At 40.7% G+C, this 13,752-nt stretch overlaps 1 protein-coding gene across 2 annotated transcripts in view; it reads right to left on the bottom strand.

Annotated features, from left to right (window-relative positions):
- Nucleotides 746-13,752, bottom strand: part of FMO1 (flavin containing monooxygenase 1) — a 40,582-nt gene continuing 27,575 nt past the window's right edge. For both annotated transcript variants that reach the window (XM_018060297.1, XM_005690636.3), the window contains exons 5-9: nt 9,406-9,548; nt 6,159-6,358; nt 4,050-4,405; nt 3,306-3,378; nt 746-1,514 (exon numbers count right to left, since the gene is read on the bottom strand). In XM_018060297.1, the coding sequence (XP_017915786.1) occupies nt 1,172-1,514; nt 3,306-3,378; nt 4,050-4,405; nt 6,159-6,358; nt 9,406-9,548 (1,115 nt within the window). In that variant the 3' untranslated portion in view covers nt 746-1,171. The remainder of the gene's footprint in view (nt 1,515-3,305; nt 3,379-4,049; nt 4,406-6,158; nt 6,359-9,405; nt 9,549-13,752) is intronic.

The following is a 13,752-nucleotide window of genomic DNA, read 5'->3' as shown; positions in this document are numbered from 1 at the left end:
TAGGTTGGAAGTGTTAAAAAATGGAACAAAGAAGAGGAGCTGCAAGAGCAGACCGGAGTGAAGAGCCACAAACTAGATCTTTTCTTACCTACACAACTTCCTGATTCTGTAGGTTTTGAATTTCCCCAAGTGTGCAAACCATGGGCCTCTCTGTGAGATGAAGTTTGCCATCTGAGCCCCTCAGTGAGATGATGGGAAGGCAACACCTTCTCTGGCTGAGTCACATTCTCAAATGTTTAACTGTGAGAGAGGATCCAGGGTTGGTATAGCTTGGTCAAAAACTGTTTTTGACATGGTGTTTGCCTTTGCTCTTCTTTTCCTAGCTTTTCTTCTATTATCTCTCTGAAAGACGTCTCAGCTCTGTCTTTTCCAACTGGATTTGGTTGACTCATAGAAGAGGCAGCCATTTGCCTCTTTAAGCAGAGTTATAAAGGTGTATGTGAGTGGAAGGTGTTTTTCCTTTGGGTGCTGGAGGCCGGTTCCAAGAGTGGGTGGTGGAGGTGGTTGCTTTCTGTGGAATAGATCTGATTGGGTTTGTTCTTATGTCAGCTGGAGACTCTGTTTGGTTGAAGAGTGCATTCTAGGGGGATGGGCACTTCTAGGCAGGTACATTCCTTTAGAAACACTCCAACCAAGCCGTTGACACCTCGCATCCTTTTATGGTCTTTATTAATGGACTTCTCATCCCCTTCTCTCTTTTCCCCAACTCTTAAAAAGAGAATTAAAGACCACTCAAAAATAATCCTAGGCTTTTTCTTTCTTTTTATTTTTAATCAGCTGATACCATAAGAGTGCCATTTTAGTACAACCATTTAGTATTTCTTTCATGAAATATTGAGTTTTAACTGAGATCTATGAACATAGGAAAGAGGTCTAATTGCTCAGAGTGGTGTCTGAGGCAGTTCTCTCCTCTAAAATGAACCTTGAACCTTCCAGCAGCCTTCAAATGCACAGAAATCTTGGTTATCTTTCTATAGCGTTAGAAGCAGGTGGAGCTGGGAGACACTCAGGAATAACAGTGGGCCCTCGAGCCAGCCAGGGAAGGGGAGGGGGTGGCTTTCATTGCTCAGATATATATTTTAGTCATGAAGGCAAAGCTGTTGTAGTGGGGGAACCAGATTGCTGTCCATCTACTCCGTGCATTTGATAGTTTATTTAGGTAATTTTTTATTTATAGGAAAATCAGGAAAATGGCCACAAGCAAAGCTAGAAAGCTGAAGAGTTTAAGTAAGCTTGCAAAGAGAGACGGGGATTCTTGTACAATTCGAGTTTTGGTGGCCTTGAATGTTCGGTCCCACTGGGTCATGATAGCATTTCGGGCTCCTTCCCATTTCCCTGGACCAGTCAAACGGAACTGGTATGGTGTGCATGGGCCAAAGAAGATGGCCAAAGCCAGGCGTGGATCCGTCAGGAGCAGAGAGAACAAGTTGGGCTTTGCATTGATAGCGGTCAGGAGTTCATCTACATATGTGATATAATCGGTTTCCAAAGCTTTGCAGTAACGCAAGCCAAACCTTTATAAAAGGAAGATTGGGATAAAGGGGAAAACAGAAAGATTAAGTAATGGTAACCTTAGAACAAGTAAAAGTGCCAGAAGCAAACAATGAGGCTACACAATTTGAACTGGTTTCTGTGTTCTTCCCTCCATGCCCATAGCTATCTAATGGTCTCATGGTATTGTTTAAATACAAGACAGATCCTTTGAAAAAACACCCTGTACACATGGTTCGTCAAATGCTGATAATGAATCTAGTATTACTTTAGTCCTATTGTCAAATGATAAGCAATTTCTAGAAAAAAAGGTTTTACATAATTTTACTATTTCTACGTCTTCCTGAAACTCAATTATTGCTTGATTTGTATAGTGCGAAAAATCACAGAACTCAGTAGGGTGAAATTCTGTGTAATGCTGGCATTAATCCTTAATTAATTAATCCCTTGACTGACCAAAGTGACAAAAGCTTTTGCTTCATGTAGTTCTAATTAGTGATCTATGTTATACTAGAATTGCATAATGGAGATCAAATCATATCCCAGGTTGAGAGACACTGAAAGTGCTTTTATAATTTTGGGATTTAGGACTTTGACAAGGATACAACAACATTTGAAGTTTGGAAATAAATATGAAGGAGGAAAGTGTTTCTTAAATGCAGTGATTTTAAGACTTTTTTCTCGGCTACAAACCCCTTCTTTTTCCCAAGTGAAAAATATATGTCAAAGTCTGAAACATAAACAGTAAAACAGAGAAAATCAGAGGTGCTTTAGGATTAGGAGTTGGGGAAAGCAAGAGTCCCCCCTAGCTGGCCATCTGCCTTCCACTGTCCTGGCCCTTCGTGGTAGCCAAAAAGCGGAGCACAAGTGGAGACCTCTCTCTGGAGAAGGGCCGACAAAGTTTTTCTGCAGAAGACTAGATGCTAAATACTTGAGGTTTACGAGGGCCATGTTACAGTCTCTACCTCAGCTGGTCAACTTTACTGTCCTAACACGAAAATAGTCTTAAACAATATGTAAATTGAGTCTGCTCAGTCAGTCGAAGAGTGTCTGACAAAGAGTGTCTGACTGTAACCCGATGGACTGTAACCTGCCAGGCTCCTCTGTCCATTGGATTTCCCAGACAAGAATTCTGGAGTCAGGGGCCATTTCCTTCTCCAGGGGAATCTTCCCCACCCAGGGATCAAACCTGTGTCTTCCATAATGGCAGGCAGATTCTTTACCAGGGAGCCACCAGGGAAGCCCAAACTTGAGTGGGGCTGTGTGCTAATAAAGCTTTACTTATGGCCACAGTGATCTGAATTGTACATAATTTGCACATATCATAAAATCTTCTTTCCAATGATTTAAAATAGGAAAATAGGTGGTTGGCCTATTTGGTCCATTGGCCCTGTTTTGACTCCTGTTCTAGAGTGGCCATCTGAATAAAAACAGGAAAGCTGAACATAGATTTGCTGAAATGAGTGAATGAGCAGACCCTTTGGTGTCAGAGTGGATAAACACAACAGTTTGCCTTCTGATTATGGATAGAAGTATAGAGTAATATCTGGTAGATGAGGATTAATTACATTTGGTTTAGAATATAAACTCCACGTCTCCAAGTCGTGCTAGATGACCATGGTCTAAAGTGATGGTTTAGGACAGTAAAACCTCAGTTTCCTTTTCCTTTCCTTAAACAGGCTGGCTTAGTCTTTTTTTCCCCTCTTTTGAGTCCTAGCCCCTTCTTTTTTCTCCAGTGTAACTCGCACCATTCTTTACTCTTGCTTTACCAGTTTTAGTTATGATTCAAAAAGAATGCATAGCATTTAACTTACCCACTGGGCTTGTTTTTTTTTCTTTCATTAACTTCCTCGATCATTATGCTTGATGGTGGTAACTTAATCACACCTATAAAGCAAACAAATAAACAAAAATGCAATGTAACTTCAGTGCTTGCTTAGCAGGCAAAGGTGCTTTACTACTGCACATCTTTTATTTCTAGTACCCAGCTAGTCATCTGTTCTTTTGGCAGAAATGTCAGCAGAGTAATGTTAACTCCTGGTGATTATGCCACCAGTTGAAGAGATAAGAATCAAATCCCCTCACTACGTATTTGATGTTGCAGAACCTCACAACTGGCTTGGCTGAATTTGTCATTCAATTGATTGAGCTTTTAAAATGTTAAAATGTTAATTGAACCAGTTGATTCAGTCAGAATAGCAGCTGATATTTTTTGATCCATGATTTATCTTCTGTGCTTGTACTGGCACAAATTCATTATGATATTGTAATTCAGTGAACAATAGATGGATTTGCTTTAAAAATTCTATTATTTTAGATGGGAGGTGGGAAAAGTCTCAAAATTTCCAGTATCTAAAATAACATGGTAAACTGAACACATATATTCTATTATTTCTTTTTTTAAAATTAATTTATTTTACTTTGGCCACACCATGTGGCTTGTGAGATGTTAGTTTCCCAACCAGGGATTGAACCTGAGCCCTCCACTGTGAAATGTGGAGTCACAACCTCTGGACTGCCAGGGAATTCCCATGTTCTCCTATTTCTTATACACTTACCTTTCAGGACCCGAACAGCCCATCGAGCTTGCGTATCCCCTGTGGGTAGTAAGGAGCCCAAGGGTTTGATGAGACCAATGACAGCCAGGGTTGGCTTTGGCAGATGTGCAGGAAAGATGTACTTGTATAGCGATGCCTGGCCATCTTCGACTTTCACTACAGTCTCGTCAAGGAAGGGGAAAGCAAAAGTGTATCCAGTGGCAAAAACAATGATATCGATGGGCTCTTCCTTTGGGGTGTTGCTAAATACGACAGAGTTTTCCTTCACTTCCTTAATTCTTGGCTTGATGAGTACTTTCCCAGTGATGATACGGCCTGGGAGCTCGTCATTTAGCACAGGCTCTCTTAGCTGTACCCTAGACATTAAAATGGACAAGGAAGAGATCTGCCAGGGACTGATGCAGCCAGCCCTCTCTCCTCCTCCCCTTCTCCTCTTCATTCTGTGTCTCGCCCCTCAGCTAGGCAGGAGGTAACAGTACTGTGGGAGATTACCTCTGTGGGAGTGGATTCATGAATGACCAAGAGGGATGATGGAACCATGCTTACTGTTTACAAGAATTTAGAAGCCTGGGGAGAAGGAGGTCAGAGTTTTCTCTAACTCTCCTTCTCCTGCTGAATTCTAGCAGCCAGCTATCCCTGTCATTTTAGAGATAGCTGAATGCTGAAGAACCACAAGGGAAGCCAGGGACTTCTCTATCTGCTGAGAAATGCTAGAAACTCTTTCCTCCTCAGAAGCAATTGTACAAGGAAAACATGCATGTGTTTAAAAGGAACCAGGGCAGAATTAGCTTTTTCTGGCTATGCCTTTGGAATCACCCTTTTCTGGCTGTGTCTTTGGAATCACAAAGCAAATGCTGTGCAAGATGATTTTAAGTAAGCTGAGTCATTTTGGGCTTATGGCAAATGCACAGAAACAGACAATGTGATAAAATGGAGGGAGCTCTGGAGCAGGAGGTAGTTAGGGTGGCTTTGTGTCCAAATGTTTATACTTAACAGAGCTTGGGAAAACCATTTCGTCTTTGTAGGCTTTCTTTTATTTACCTGTAAAATAGGGATGCTAATACTTGCCATCCTTGTTAGTTGATTGGGTAGGATGAAGAACATATGAAATAGTGTATTTCTAAGAACTTTGGAAATGAAAAAGAATTAGCGAAATCTACCAGGGAAGATATTATAATTCCTCAGCTTCTTTTACATTTTCTAGGCTTTGTGGGATTAAATAAAGTCTTTCGAGTGGCCATTTAGGCTAAATCAAGCTTATGATAGGAAAGGCTCTGGTGAAGTTTAAAACTCCTAGGGGACCTGGAGTTAGGCAACAGAAGAGGGTAGGTAAGAAAGGGAAAAAATGGAGACAATAGCAGGACTAGAAGAGCAAGGAGAGAGGAAGGTACATGAGAGAAGGATGAAGAGACCAGAGGAATGAAGTACATGTAGCAGGAAGGGGGCTGCCTGCCAACCCTGGTGGCTTGGGTGCTACCTGATCCATCCTGGTCCACAGTGGAATCTGGGGGAAGATCAGACAGGATCTCCAGGCTGTGGTGCGACCCAGGCAATGGAATATCATTGTACAGAGTCAATGAATGAAGAAGTAAAATAAAGTCACTGGTTCTCATTAATGGGCTAAGTAATGTGTTGTAACTGAAAGGACAAGACTGAAATCAAGGTCATCTTGACAAGGGGAAGAAGGCACTGTCCTTTGAAAGATGGTGAAGGATTCAATTTTTCCCACACTGTGAAATAAGCAAATATGTTGCTTTTGTTGGAAGAGTCATAGACAAATTTTTCTCTTTTGATTGATGCAACTAAGGTTTATGTAACTTGCCAAGGTCACAGAGTCTGCTTGGTACGAGATTAACTTGGGCAAGTGACTGAGCTTCCCTAAGTCTTAGTATACCCACTCTGAAAGGGAGGTTATATGGCTTACGTTAAAGGGTTGTTGACAGTTATGTATCACATAATTCTACTTACCAAGCACTAAAAACAGTTAGCCATTATGACTAAGTAATTCATATGACGTTTTCCTTCATACTCAGTCTTGTTGCTGTATTATGGTTGCTGGAAGGACCAATGCTCCTCCCTAACAGCCTTGCGCAGACCCTCCATATTTACCTGTCTTCTGGTATCAAGCCATAATTTGCATGATTGAACCAGCTGTTCATCCTTCTTGCTATCAACCAATTCACAATAGGAGTTGGAAGAGAATTTCTGAATGTGTTCTGAAATCGTGTCATGAAAACCATGTCCCATGGGTACCCTGAGTCAAAGACACGGCTGATCACCCATGCCCCTCCGGTGGTGCTGAGGAACACCTAGAAGCAATCAAAGAGGTCACTCAGTTTGACACAGTGAACAGGCTGGTTCTGTCAGAGATGAGAGAAGTTTCATGAATTGAAAGGCACCAAATAGCCAGCCACCCCCAAAATACCTCCCTGACAAGACAGTTTTGGCTTCTCTAACTCCCACTTCAAAGTTATTCTTTTGAGATAATGGTTTGAGTATCTAGAGTATTAAAATGCCTTAGCACATATTATTGAGCACTTTTTATCTGCCAGGCTCAGTGCTAGACACCATGGTGAATTATATATTGTGGTTGGCCATAGGAACTTGGAATCTCATGTGAGAAGATAGTGAACAGGTGATAACAACTTTGTACGCTAGTGACTATAAACAAGAGCAGGGCAAGGATGCAACTGAAACTTGTCTGCAGGGACTTCCCTGGTGGTCCAGTGCTTAAGACTCTGCCTTCCTGGATCAAACCTATGCAGGAAGCATGAGTTTTATCCAGGGAATACCACATGCTGTGCAGTGCAGCTTAAAAAAAAAAAAGATGTCTGCAAAGAGTTTCAACATAAACATTGTTAGAACTGACAGTAAAATTCAGTAATACAACTAGTTTTAGTGGATTTTTAAAAACCTTATTATTTAACTATTTGAGTTTACCAGCTGACATAGTTCATTAAGCTAATAGTTGCTTTGGAACCTATTCAACAAGGAGTTGTCTGTATAAGTTATTAAAAGTTGAAAAATTTAGTCAACCGATCTGTTGCTTTGCAAATACAAAACAACTGGTTTAATGCCTGGTTTTCTTCTAATAAACTGGGGCATGGTGGCCATAGCTGGAATGTTAGTGTTTTTATGATACATTTTGTTTGACTTTATAATACTGGAGTGGGTAGCCATTCCCTTCTCCAGGGGATTTTCCCCACCCAGAGACAGAACCTGCATCTCCTGCATTGCAGGCAGATTGTTTACCATCTGAGCCACCAGGGAAGCCTAATAATATGATGGAGCCTTATGGTGGCAAGAATTATGAGCACATCAGTAATTCTGACATTAGACATATTTGCACCTGCCTTTCTTCATCATAATGCAGAATCAGATATGATATTTTGGTAGAAATGAATTATATTCTGAAACAAGGGGAATTTCTTTGTCAATATAGAAATGGTGTGTGCCAAAGCATGTTTTCAGATTGAAGAAATTTCCAGTGGTTAGAGAAATAGAAGTAGTAATGTATGACTCACATGTGGTGGTCATTGTGAACGGGCCTGTGCTGATTTTTGCTTCAGAACCTCCTTTCCCTTCCTTCGGCATAACTCTACCAAATTGCTAAGTTTCTCCAAATCAGTCAACCAATCATCGAGTTCTTTCCTTAAAGTTCCAGAAAGGAACACACTCCCAATTCTTTTTCCTCATACCTCATTCTTGCAATTATTGATCTAATTATTTACACTTATTTACTTGCCATCTGTTTTCCCCATGACTATACCATCTATGACAGCAGGAATCCTGTTTGATTATTCTGTTCTTCCGTGTAGCCTCCATGCCTGGCACAACATTTGGTATAGCAGAATTCAACAACTAATATTGATTTGTTGCCTGAATGGCTTTCAATGAGTTTATAGCATAGTTGGAAAGAAAATACATACTATAAATAATAAATACTATATATTTTACCTATATATTAAAGGTAATTGCTGTGCCATGCTAAGTTGCTTCAGTCATGTCTGACTCTGTGTGACCCTATGGACTGTAGCCCGCCAGGCTCCTCCATCCATGTGGATTCTCCAGGGAAGAATACTTGAGGGGGCTGCCATTCCCTCCTCCAGGGGATTTTCCCAGCTCAGAGACTGAACCTGTGTTTCATAAGTCTTTGCATTTGGCAGGCAGGTTCTTTACCACTAGCGCCAACTGAGAAACCTCATAAAAGGTAATGAGCAACACCAAGAAATAAAAGTGCCATCTGAGGAGTGTAAATTTCAATTCTTACATAAATTCATACTGGAGAGATGATTTTGTGTTGGGTAGAGGTATCTGGGAACGCAAATGTAAATTGTAATAAAAGAGAAAAGGGCACTGCAGAAGGGAGGGCTATGGTGTGGATGAAGGGGAAGATAGAAGCTTGGGGGTGGGAAAGGTCACAGAGGAGACCAGTCAGCTTTCAGTTGATGATCACGTGGGAAGTAGCACAGGATAAAGTTAAAATGGCAGATCTGGACCAGGTGATGGAGAGCCCTGTAGTTTATGATTTTTTCTTTTTTTTAGGTAAGGAGGAGTTGTTAGTTTTTTTAACATGAGGGCCATAAGGAGAGCAGTCTTTTCAGAGGATTTGTTTGTTGGTGGTTGGGGATCTGGATGAATTTTCGTGTTCTAGGGGGATGGACTGGGATAGGAGTACAGGCACTTAAGGCAGAATTAGGAGCAGGGGCTTTGAATGGAAGAGACTTGGGCTTGAGGACTGGCTCTACCAGCTGCTGGTGGTGTGCCTTTAGGCAGCTTGTTTAACTCTGGGTTTCAGCTTCTTCACTGGTGGTTAAAGAGTCTTGTACCTACTTCGTGGCTTGTTTTCGTGATTGGCTGAGGTCATGCAGTAAAGCCTTTAGTGCTGTTCTTGGTACAGAATAAGTAAGCCCCAGTAATAGTAACTCTTTCCATAACTGTTGTCAGGGGGACTGTGTAATAGATCCCACGTGAGGTGGTATGGAACTGATGAGGATGGTGGCGATCAATAAGGAAAGGAAGGAGCAAATGGAAGATCTTAGTAAGAAAAACTTAGCCAGAATTTTCTGACCCATGGGACTGAGTAAGAAACAGATGCTTCCTGTAACTCACTTTGGCTGGGAAAATAGCAAAAATAGGAAGTGAGAGAACCCGAATTTTTGAGGAAAAATGACACCTGGAATTTATAGTAACATTTATGAACATTCAAGAAAAAAGTACCTAAAAATCTGTATGTGTGTGTGTGTGTTTTAGGAATTCTTTTTTCCTTTCATCATTTATCATGGTGTCAAACACATTTGTTTGAGGCATGCATCTTAAGATAAAGCCCCTCATTAGGTAACACCAAGAACAATACCTTCTTTGCCAGGTGGCTGGCCTCCACAGCAATGTCTGTGCCAGAATTTCCCATTCCAATAACAAGAACGCTCTTGTCCCTAAATATATCTGGATGTTTATACTCTCGGCTGTGGAAATACTGGCCTTTAAAAGTATTTATACCTATAGAAAAAAAAAGGAAGTCAAATAGAAAGTTTACAAGATCTGTGAATGAAACACATATATTATTCAGCTAATAACATCCTTTTGATGGGTGACTTAGGTTGTTTTAATAGCATACTCAATTTAAGAAAATCTGAAACATGGATACATAATTATGCAAGATACGGAAATTGGTGAGTGATTATTTTATGGAGATACCTACTCCCTCTTACTAGATGGCCCTCTAGTTTTACCTGCTAGATGATTACTAAGTTAAAATATCATGGCACTGTAAAAAAAATCCCCCCGGCCCCAGCCCACTGGGGATTTCAGTTTTTGAGCATGAGCACCCATCCTTGCTTTGCCCTGCAGTAAACCATTTTCTGCTAAAAAAAAAAAAAAAAAAAGGAAAGACAGACAAAAAATCATGGTATTAAGACTTATTAAGCTGAAGTACAAGAAGTCATTACTTTTAAAAATTTGATAGAAATGAATGGGACAGAAATACTCTATTTACTAATTTGATTATTTAGAACTTTTCATAAGCAAGGAGAAAGAGCAGAGAAGTTAAATTGAACTATGAGTCAGTGCTTCCACTCTATTCAGCAAAATGTTTGGATACCTTTTATGTGCCAGACACTGTGCTAGATAATATGGGAAATAAGAAATAAAAATATGGGACTTTCCTGGTGATCCAGGGGTTAAGAATCTGCCTTCCAATGCAGAGGATGCAGGTTTGATCCCTGTTTGGGGAACTAGGATCCCACATGCTGCAGGGTTACTAAGCCGATGTGACACAAGAGAAGCTTGAGCGCCACAGCAAAGACCCAGTGCAACCAAACTTTTTTTAAAAAAGGAAATAAAATTACGGTCCCTATGTGAAAGATCCTTGTGTGTTTACTTTGGTGACTGACGGTAACTCAGGCTAGGTTTGCTGAGTTAGCCAGAGTTGGCTCACAGAAAAAGGAGTTACATTAGTTATACTGGGATCAGAGCTGTTTGAACTAGATAAAACATCTCAGTTGATGCCAAATCTTATTGAAAGATCAAATGCTTGTGGAGGGTTTTGGAAAGTACTCTTAGGTTGCATAAAACAATCAAAAGTAATACATCCTGTGCAAATAACTTTTTTTTAAAGAAGAAAATATAACAGCACATCTAGATTCTCAGTGATTTCTCAGGATATGGACACTGTGGCACATTAGTGGCACATTATTGGGCCTTAACCAAGGCCAGTAACTCTATTTCACCTTAAATCTTTAGAAGTCTAACATGAATCTCAGTTAAAACCCAACCACAATCTAGATCATTTTGAATTTAGCAATGATGCAATCAAATTCAAATATTGACTTAGCTCAACATTTGACCCAATATGGATCCAAGAAACTGCCAGGAATGGAGAGCTGGACAAGTTTAATTAGAATAATAGAATTATCTGTGAATGTTAGATTGTCTTAGATTCTCTCTGGATCAGGCTTTTTTGGATCACAAGTGGACAAATATGAGACTCTGTGGCTGAGTCTTCTATCAGATTAATACTTTCCCGACTTATATTACAGGAGAACAGAGCAAGAACTTTTGTTAGGTGAAGGGGCTGTGTTAGCAAACATAGCTGAATGTATATGGCTTCTGAATTAAAATAAGTTACCTTGGGAAGTTATATATTTATTCCAGCTGTAATACCTATTATATTTATGAAGACTTTTTGGAACACTTTCTTCTGGAATTGCCTCCAGAACTGATGACATGTCTTTTTTGACTAATTTCAATGAATTTAATTTTTGTGACAATTAACAACTACTCCAGGGTGTATGCAAATCTGCTGTGGGGCAGAGAGAGAGATGATGAGGTTTACAGGACTCCATTTCAAGTCTAACGTCATGAAATTTTAGTGCTCAAAGGCTCCTTAATAATAATTTATCCATGGATTTGAAATAACCAATTGGTGGTGGCTGGTAATATGGATATAGAGAAAGATGGCAAATACTGATAGAGTTCTGTTTGCTTGATTTGTGATATATGCTGTTGGGTAAGGTAGTTTCTAGGAAGGAAAACAGAGGCTTAGAAAGGTTAAGTGGAAAACCCAAGATTATATAGTTTTTTTTTTAACGTCTGATGGGTAATGTGCTGGTGTCCTAACAAGGTTTAGGAGAGAGCACATGTCATGCTGGCTGGAAGAAGCACAAGCTGGAATCAAGATTGCCAGGAGAAATATCAATAACTTGAGATATGCAGATGACACCACCCTTATGGCAGAAAGTGAAGAGGAATTAAAAAGCCTCTTGATGAACGTGAGAGAGGAGAGTGAAAAAGTTGGCTTAAAGCTCAACGTTCAGAAAACTAAGGTCATGGCATCTGGTGCTATCACTTCATGGGAAATAGATGGGGAAACAGTGGAAACAGTGTCAGACTTTATTTTTGGGGGCTCCAAAATCACTGCAGATGGTGATTGCAGCCATGAAATTAAAAGACGCTTATTCCTTGGAAGGAAAGTTATGACCAACCTAGACAGCATATTCAAAAGCAGAAACATTACTTTGCCAACAAAGGTCTGTCTAGTCAAGGCTATGATTTTTCCAGTAGTCATGTATGGATGTGAGAGTTGGACTGTGAAGAAAGCTGAGTGCTTAAGAATGGATGCTTCTGAACTGTGGTGCTGGAGAAGACTCTTCAGAGTCCCTTGGACTGCAAGGAGATCCAACCAGTCCATCCTAAAGGAGACCAGTCCTGGGTGTTCACTGGAAGGACTGATGCTGAAGCTGAAACTCCAATACTTTGGCCACCTCATGAGAAGAGTTGACTCATTGGAAAAGACCCTGATGCTGGGAGGGATTGGGGGCAGGAGGAGAAGGGGACGACAGAGGATGAGATGGCTGGATGGGATGGACATGAGTTTGGGTGAACTCCGGGAGTTGGTGATGGACAGGGAGGCCTGGCGTGCTGAGGTTAATGGGGTTGCAAAGAGTCGGACATGACTGAGCGACTGAACTGAACATGTCATGCAACAGTGTGAACACCCAATCATCCTGCTTATGAACTTCAAAAGGATCATAGCTTCTTAATTGTATAGCCTGGATTCTATACCTCCTGGGTCCCAAGCTCCTCTTATTTAAACTGAGCACATTGCCTCCATTGCTTTCAAGCTATACTTTATCCTAATCTGACCTGACTTGAGTAGCATCTGCAGGGCAGGTCCAGGACCATTTCAAGTACATGAATTTGTTGTAAAGTGAGTATTGCTGTCATTACAGGTCATATGTAGACTGCAATTCCTCCACTGGACCCCTATAAATCTCTTTTCTTTCCTTTTGTGCAGGCTATGTGTTGTCTTATCCACTTCTGTATTCTTAGCAATAAACACAGTGTACTCTCTATGTCATGACATTTTCTGGATTCTTGGAGTGATCCTGTACCAGGCACTCCTACCTGGGAGTTGGAGTAACTTGCCTACTCAGGGATTTTCTCTGTAGGCAGGCAATGGGTGAAGTGGAAAGAATTCATAGTTGAATGCATTTAAGCCGAGGCTGTTGAGTCTTTCTCAGGGATGCTGAAGCGTTTCCTCCACCAGGAAGAAGGCTGGACTGCTTTCTAATTCAATGATTATAGTCTATGACAGTTTTCAGGATATGTTTTATCTTAACATGGCCTGACTTCAGTAACTGCTGGGGGCAGACCAAGTATCACTGGAAGTAGATGAGTTAATTGTGAACTGAGTCTTGTGATCACTACAAGTGATATTTAGATGATTCAGAGAAAAATTTGCTAAAGTTTGAACCTTTTGAATCCTTTGTTGCAGATTGAATAAACGAAACCACTGGATTTCCCATTCCCTCTGAGTTGTAATCCAATTGAAATTTGACATAGGTGAACCATGGTTGCAAAAGCCAGATGAAGAAACTGAGGACCAAAGATGTCTTAATTTGCCTCCCAAGACTTATGCCCCTGGTGACTATTAACCAGTGCCATAAACCTTTGATCTAGTTAACTGCCATGACCCATAGACATAAACAAACAAAAATCAAGTTATTTTTTCCTTTATTCACGGATTGACGCTTGTGACCTCTACTCTCACCTTTGTCAATGCGCTACTGCTGAGGCTAGCAAGCTGTCTAGGCCTCCTATGTCTTAGAAGGCTTTCTGGTGCTGCCAGTTACTTAGAGATGGACACTGAACTTCAGTGAAGCATAAAACTGCTTCATAGTTATTCATTCTGCTCTTTGGTACT

Source organism: Capra hircus, chromosome 16 (assembly GCF_001704415.2).
Source record: "Capra hircus breed San Clemente chromosome 16, ASM170441v1, whole genome shotgun sequence".
Taxonomy (NCBI): domain Eukaryota; kingdom Metazoa; phylum Chordata; class Mammalia; order Artiodactyla; family Bovidae; genus Capra; species Capra hircus.
This window is presented reverse-complemented; position numbering and strand designations above follow the sequence as displayed.